At 37.7% G+C, this 8401-nt stretch overlaps 1 protein-coding gene and 1 pseudogene across 1 annotated transcript; both read left to right on the top strand.

The window, feature by feature from the left end:
* Positions 1 to 2489: 2489 nt before the first annotated feature.
* Positions 2490 to 3678, top strand: LOC131319296 (NADPH-dependent aldehyde reductase-like protein, chloroplastic; annotated as a pseudogene).
* A 2184-nt stretch (positions 3679 to 5862) lies between these two features.
* On the top strand, positions 5863 to 7118 carry LOC131319295 (NADPH-dependent aldehyde reductase-like protein, chloroplastic). Its single transcript, XM_058349483.1, has one exon. It carries the CDS (start codon positions 5963 to 5965, stop codon positions 6794 to 6796), a length of 834 nt encoding a protein of 277 aa, XP_058205466.1. The 5' UTR covers positions 5863 to 5962; the 3' UTR covers positions 6797 to 7118.
* Positions 7119 to 8401: the final 1283 nt, after the last annotated feature.

Genomic DNA, 8401 nt, shown 5'->3' with positions numbered 1-8401 from the left:
AAATACATTTCCAGAATTTTTTAATAGGTACACTTTTAAAGACGCCCATATATATTCACAGACCTAGATATAGTACCACACTTACCAGATTTATAAGAAAAGAACAGGATAAGCTTAGAGAATTAGAAAACCAGCTAGCAGAAGCAAAACTCCAATATCACAGAGCAAGACCATTCCAGAATTAGAACTAAAACCATAATAGTTTAAAATTGAAGGTATAAAGTGTAATTAATTAGATTTGTCTCTACCAGAATCCCTACCAGTGTCTCTACTCATAGCAGAATTGTCTTCTTAATTGCTTCTCGTTCTTTTTTCTTTTTTTTTTTTGTTTTCTTTTAGTACTATGTTTTCCATTCTTGTTCGTCAGTGTGAAGAGTGCGTGGGGAAAATGTAAAGTCAGTTTAGATAGAGTTAATTTTAAAGAGTAATTCTACATCCACACCCAAAACACACTCCCATGTACACACCTATATATTTGCGTATGAGTTTGTATATGGGTGTGTGTTTTTGGTGTAATCCTAAAATAATTGAATTTGTATTGATTTAGACTCCGTTCCAGAACACTTTCTTAAAAAATAAATATTTATTTCATATTTTCAAACTCAAAAATAATATAAATGAAAAATAATTTTTCAATTTTTTTTGCACCCTATTAAAGATCTCAATGAGATCTATCCAACAAGATCCATATTGATAGGAAAATAATTTGCGCAAGCACATAATTTTTGAGCTTAAAATTACCTTCTTAAAAAATAAATACTTATTTTTCTTTTCGGAACGGAGCGTTGCTCCTCTCAGGAAATGAATTTCAGTTGTCGGAATATCCAGTTTGACCGGCCAAGTGCAATTATCACCTAACTTATTTATTTATTTTTGTTACTAGCTCTCAGCTTTGTGTGTGTTAAATTCACCTCTTTCAAAAAAATTCACCTTTCTCTTTCTTTGCCAGCTGCTTGGTAATTTAGGAGATTAATTAACATATTGTGTAGGAGTATGGTACGCATGTTTTTGGTTATTAAAGAAAAGGGGTGTGCCTATGAATTACTATTAGACAAATGGTGTTGTGGAGAATGGTACGCATATTTTGTGTCTGTTAGGAGTGTTTTTGGTATACGGTACGCATATTTTTCGGTTCATTAGTTATGTATATTTGTAGTATTGGCTAGTACATATTTTGTTGGTTTAAATTATGAATATGAGTGTACAGTATGCCTCTCATTTCTGGTAATTTATCACACTTTCAAGTTTTTTTTTTTTTTCCTTCCTAACTCAGCTTGTCTAAATCAATTTATATATATCTCGACTAATTTTCAAGAATCAATCATATCACCCACTGGCAAGGGTATCAATTAAAATCAGGATAAAGCCACTTATGAACTGTCTATGATTGGAACCTGTAATTTGAGAAAACTCGTGAAGCACAAATCTTTAGTATTTACCATCAGACTAACCTTAGTATTGCACTCTTTCCTTCTTGTTGTTTCATCTCATGTCATCGTATTGCACTCTTTTCTTCTTCTTCTTATCTACTGTACTTCTTTCCATTGAGCAAAGTTGAATATATTCTGCAATCAAACTGTTTGTTACCTAAAGATAACGTATCGGCCCTTTACCACAAATAATAAAGTGGTATAGGAGATGCACTCCGTTTGATTTACCATTTTGAGAGTAATTTTTATTTTCGGCACAATTTTTAATAAATTTTTCCCTCTATCTCTCTCTATTTATTATCACTCAATTCTTAAAAATAACTTTCTAAACGTCAACCAAACAAAGTGCAAGTCTTTCATGTGTCTTTCAATATATTAACCCACCTGACCACCTGGACGTTTCTCCAACCCAATCTTGACTTTTCCTGTTAAAAAGTGACCCTAAGATCTTACAATGACTCATCTGATTCTGCCCCTTCCAACGTAAGGGATGACTAACAGAAATGCTACGGTACCAAAAAATAATAATAATAATAATAATAATAACTCAAAAACTCCACGTCACACCTATATAGGTCTCACGTCACATCGTAAGTGTGGCCACGTGACTTTTTCCGGAGCTTGTGAATTAGTTTTTTTCTGGTACCGTAGCATCTCTGGTCGAATGATAAAAAAGAATAAATTTTTTACACCGTCGGTATAAATATTTATTTTTTTAAAATCAATTACATCGTAATACGTGTTAAAATAGTGGTTTCAATTAATAATAAATAACGACGTGGTACAATACAATTAATTTGAAGAAAATAAATAATTAAACCGTGGATAAAAAGATGTGTAAGGGATGCCTTGTCTGCTTCTACCCCTTCCCACGTAAGGGATGACGTTTGGTACTTTCAACAGTAAAATGCATTTTAAGGCTGAAGTTGAGCCCATCAAACCGCCATGTCATCTGATCAACAAAAAAAAAAAAAACCGCCATGTCATCAATTTCTCTCAAGATTCTTTCCGACCTCTTGCTCCAGTGGTATATTAATACATCAGGACACTGGATCGCCACCAGACCCAGAAATCTCGACCATAGCCGGGGAAACGGAAACCACCATGGAAAAACCATCCCCTTCCCTTCCACTTGCCAGCCGGGTGGCAATAGTAACTGGTGGCTCTCGTGGTATTGGCCGTGCCATTACGGTCCATCTTCAATCCCTCGGTGCCAAAGTTGTTACTCCATCAATTATGCTTCAAACTCCAACCAAGCTGACCTCTTAGTATCCGAGCTCAACTCCGCGGTCAATTCTTCTCGTCCTGTGGCAATAGCAGTCCGAGCCGATGTGTCGAACCCAGATCAGGTCAAAACGCTCTTTGATCGGGCAGAGGAAGAGTTTGGGTGCCAAGCTCACATCCTTGTGAACTGTGCAGGGGTGTTAAACCCAAAGTACCCAACCGTAGCCAATACAACAGTGGCAGACTGGGACATGATGCTGAATGTTAACGCCAAAGGGGCGTTCCTGTGTTGTCGAGAGGCAACAAACCGGTTGACACATGGAGGTGAAGGAAGAATCATTATGATAACATCACCACTTGTGGGTAGCCTGCTACCTGGGCACGCGGGTTATGCAGCCTCAAAGGCGGCCGTGGAGACCATGACCAAGATTGTGGCTAAGGAGTTGAAGGGATCAGGTATCACTGCCAATTGTGTTGCACCAGGTCCAGTGGCTACGGAGATGTTCTTTTCGGGCAAGACAGAGGAAATGGTGAAGGGAGTAGCGGATGCCTGCCCGCTAGGTCGGCTTGGTAAGCCAGATGATATATCTGGGATTGTTGGATTCTTGGCTGGTGATGCCGGGGAGTGGATAAATGGCCAGATCGATCATTCGGGCCAATGATGGATTTTTTATTTAGAATTTCCGTTTTGCTATGCATGCCTTGGTTTTTCTTCCTTATTTGGTTTTTCTTTCTTTTGTTTTGCCTCGTCTTTCAGTGTGAAGGCCGGTAGAAGTCTGAAGTCCGTTAAAAGTAATATCTTTACTTATCCCCAGTTAAAAATCGGAATTTGTATTAATTCCCTCACCTCGGTGAATGGATTTCAGGTGCATTGACTATCCGGTTTGACCAACTGCCATATTCTTTGCTTTTCATTTTGCTACTAGACACACCAAATACAATCGGCTAGCTTTGTCTGAGTTATATCTAGACTGTTCACTTTTCTCTTTCATGGAATTTGGCTATCTTTATTGTTCGGTACTGTAATATTTATCTATGGCTTCAAGAAATTTCTTATAAGTCAGTTGTCTGCAACTCTACTAATACCTTGATATTAATTCTACTGTCCACTAATAAGGACTCAACTAAGTTTACGACAAAACTATGTACAAACTGACACACAAGATCGAGCTAATACGTACCATTTAATGAGTTTTGAACGTGTGACTTAAGTGGCAGTAAATCTTGTAATGCATAGGCCTTGACTACCTAGTCAACTCTCGGGATATCAATATCGACATTGAGCAAAGGTTTGTAAGATTTTCGCATATCTAAAAAGTAAAAGATTTATGACAAAAAGTTTCAAAAAATTCACCAAAGGCAAAACAAAATGAATAATACATTTTCACTGTCTTTTAATTAGTGTTTTTTTAGTGCTGTGCCGCTGTCCTATATAATGTTATTAATCTCGTATCCTACCGACAAGAAAACGCGCGGGACACCCTTCGCTATGTTCTGTCTCGGCAAACATACCACCCTTTCCCACCTTTTTCCGGGCTGTTCCGGCGCATTTCGGTCACTCAACGATTTCTGTCCCTAAGCTTGGAAACACCTGAAAAAGATGTAATTGTAAACCATGATGCATGTGCGTTTTGTTCTATAGTGATAAATAGAAGTAGAGAAACAGAAGAGCAAATAAATTTTGAGTTTTCATCAACAAAATTGGTGGTTGTTCACGGAGATCGAACGCCGGAGATTTAGTGGCTTGAAACCCACTACTGCATTTCATCAGAAGAAGCAAGCAAGCAACACAGAGAGAAGTAGAGGAGACGTGCCTCGGTATACAAAGAAGGCTCCTTTTGGTGTATCAGATTTTAATTTTCTGAATAGAAAAATATGTAAGGCTATTAAGAATTGTTTCAACATATATACTATCATATAATGCTAAATCCAAAATGGTACATCAGAACATACCGATACCGATATGTTTCATACCATCAAAAACAGTACATTGTTCAATACAAGATTGATAACTTTAGTCCTATATGATTTTTTTTAAGACTTTGAACTATATTTGTTTTACACTTTTATTTCCTTTCATTGAAACGAAAAACTAACAAAAAAAACATGAAAAAAAACACCTAAATGTAAAAGAATACCGACTGTCTCCAAAAAAAGAAAAAAAAAAAAGAAAAAAGAGAGAGAGACCAAATCCACTGTTAGTAAGAGTGATTTTTAAACAGTCGTTCCTTTTTGCTTTTTAAAGTTGCCTTGCCTTTTTACTATTCCAATCATTTTGCTTGTGAAATTTATAAAGGTTCCCATTTTGTTTAAATTCACCTTGGATTGCTTCCCATCTCTTTTTCACCGTGCGGTTTACTAGAATTATTATCCAAAGATTCCAACCCTCTTCTCAACAGACCCGGGGACCCTGTCTAGCGGCACCTCTGCCGAGCGGGTGTCAAACGGTCAATCTAGTCGTTCATCTCAAAATCGACGGCCCGGATCAAAACATCTTTTCCTTTTTCTTTTTTTTTTTTTTAAATCCATTCGGTACCTTTGCTTCTGAACTGTCCAAAACACTTTTGAATGACCGAGATACGCTCGGCACCCCTGCCAAGCACCCCTGCTTGGCAGGGTCTCCCGGTTCCTTCTCAACTCATCAATAACGATATCAACTTACTATCAATAAGACTTCAATCCACAACCTCACTTCACTTAACTGCAATTACATAACTATTGAACCAACTATCTCGATTATCAATTTACGTCCAACTTCTATTCTTATTGTTGGTCGATCATCGAAACATCAACCTCTTTGCAATCTATCTTGAGAGTGTTCAGACTCCATTCTGCTAAGATTTTTATTTATTAAATACTTATTTTTTATTTTACGAGACATGCCATTCTTTCACAATATTATACCCTTAATTTCAAAAATAAATTTAAAAAATAATTTCTTTTTTTGGTTGGTGGAATATTCTTATTGGCTTAAGAATGTCACATATACCCTACGTCCCAAAAAGTTGGACATTTTTATTATTTCAGTCCCATAAAAAATTAGAAATTAGTTATATTTTTAAATCCGGAATGTTTTTTAAGTAATATGAATCTTGTTTAGTTAATTTTAATAAGTGATATTAAAGAAAATTCGAAAAATCGCATAAAACATTTCTCCGGTATTTTAGTACTCACTCATCCCCATCCCCATCCCCATCCCCGTCATCACGTACTTAGTACTAGTAATATTAAGGAAATCATTTCGGCTGATCATTTCAATTCCTCATCTTATCCCATCTTCTTATCCTTCAATTCCATTCCATTCCAATATGGCCGCATCAATCGCCGCCCCCGCCCCGCAGCCGCAGCCAATTACCCAATCCCTCCTCTTACCACTCCAAGACCGCGTAGCAATCGTCACCGGCGGCTCTCGTGGCATCGGCCGAGCAATCTCCCTCCACCTCGCATCCCTCGGCGCCAAAATCGTCATCAACTTCTCCTCCAACTCATCCGAAGCCGACCTCGTCGCCTCCCTAATCAATACTAACAATTCTTCTTCTTCCGCTGGAAATCCTCGTGCCATCACCGTCAAAGCCGACGTCTCCGACCCCGCCCAAGTCAAGTCCCTCTTCGACGCCGCCAAATCCGCCTTCAATTCCCAACCCCACATCCTCGTTCACTCTGCCGGAGTACTCGACCCCAAGTACCCAACCCTGTTCGACACCACCCTCGAGGAATTCGACCGAACTTTCGGCGTAAACACGAGAGGAGCATTCCTGTGCTTCAAGGAGGCTTCGAATCGGCTGAAGCGCGGCGGAGGGGGTAGGATCATATGCCTGTCGAGTTCGATGGTGGGGGCGCTGAGGCCTGGGTACGGGGCGTACGCGGGATCCAAGGCGGCTGTGGAGGCGATGGTGAAGATACTGGCCAAGGAGCTGAAAGGGACGGGAATCACTGCCAACTGCGTAGCGCCGGGACCTATCGCGACTGAGATGTTCTTTGCTGGGAAGACGGAGGAGATGGTGAGGAGGGTGGTGGATGAGTGCCCGCTGAGTCGACTGGGTGAGTCCAAGGATGTGGCTCCTGTTGTTGGGTTCTTGGCTAGCGATGCTGGTGAGTGGGTTAATGGACAGGTTGTTCGTGTTAATGGAGGCTACGTATGAGCTGAGACTGTCTTAGATACCACCACCGACGCCACCACCACTGATGAGTGGAGTGGGTGAGTCTTTTTCTTTCTTTTTAGGCTCTGAACCCATAGAAAGAAAAATTAAAAAAAAAAATTTGGTCGGAAGAAAAAGAGGGAAGAATATAAAAATTTTAAGTGTAATGTATAGTAAATTTTTCCTCTAATATTTTTTCTATTTTAATTTTCTTTCTTTTTCTTTCCTTTCTATGGATTCCGAACACTCTTTTCATCCTTAATTTCAACAACAATGTTACTCACATAACAATTCAAATACAATAACTTACATAATATCTCACACATATGTGAAATCTACGCATAATAGTGTATGCAAGAGGTTGTATTTAATATTGTGTTTAGATTGTATTACGAGTTATCATTTTATAATCCTAATCTGTGCATGTGCCACAGTGCCAGGCCCAGAAAGTTCAAGCCTGTGGCTTTTTAGGCCTCGTTTGGTCTGTCGTTTTCTGAAACTGTCTTACAGAAAAAAAAATTAAATAAAACAAAGAAGTAAACTAAAAATGAATTGAAAATACGCAATCGTGTTTTTAACTCTCCATCAATGACGTCAAAATTTAGTCTATCGTTTTTTGTACCAAAAATAAATTTACCTGTGGCTTTTTAGGCCTCGTTTGGTCTGTCGTTTTCTGAAACTGTCTTACAGAAAAAAAAATTAAATAAAACAAAGAAGTAAACTAAAAATGAATTGAAAATACGCAATCGTGTTTTTAACTCTCCATCAATGACGTCAAAATTTAGTCTATCGTTTTTTGTACCAAAAATAAATTTACCTGTGGCTTTTTAGGCCTCGTTTGGTCTGTCGTTTTCTGAAACTGTCTTACAGAAAAAAAAATTAAATAAAACAAAGAAGTAAACTAAAAATGAATTGAAAATACGCAATCGTGTTTTTAACTCTCCATCAATGACGTCAAAATTTAGTCTATCGTTTTTTGTACCAAAAATAAATTTACCTGTGGCTTTTTAGGCCTCGTTTGGTCTGTCGTTTTCTGAAACTGTCTTACAGAAAAAAAAATTAAATAAAACAAAGAAGTAAACTAAAAATGAATTGAAAATACGCAATCGTGTTTTTAACTCTCCATCAATGACGTCAAAATTTAGTCTATCGTTTTTTGTACCAAAAATAAATTTATAAAACAAGAAATTAACTAATATTTCGAAGAATAGTGGTCAAGTCCGAGATCGTCCACGGAGAGTGAAAAGCTACGTGCAGTACTTTTGATTTATTTTTAATTTAACTCAAAGAATAAAAGTTGAATTTGTGATTCGATTTGAGTTGACTAAAACTAAACTAGAAAGCAATTAAAGTTTTGAATACAAAAGTGAGAAAGGACTAGGGTTTCGATTCCACCTTCTCCTTGCAATATAATCGTAATAAAGTCTAGGGTAATTATTCAACATAAAACAAATAAGACTGTCACTAAGGCTTATAATTCCTATCGAAAATCGTCAAGAGAGTTAACAGGATTCGTACACCGTAAATGTTATCTCAACATAGCTCGGATCATTTCACTGGATTTAATCAACGGCACGATCCGTCTAACGCAATATAACCCATCTCGGA

This window comes from Rhododendron vialii, chromosome 3a (assembly GCF_030253575.1).
Source record: "Rhododendron vialii isolate Sample 1 chromosome 3a, ASM3025357v1".
NCBI lineage: Eukaryota > Viridiplantae > Streptophyta > Magnoliopsida > Ericales > Ericaceae > Rhododendron > Rhododendron vialii.
The sequence above is the reverse complement of the archived record's forward strand: the minus strand, read 5'-3'. Positions and strand labels throughout refer to the sequence as shown.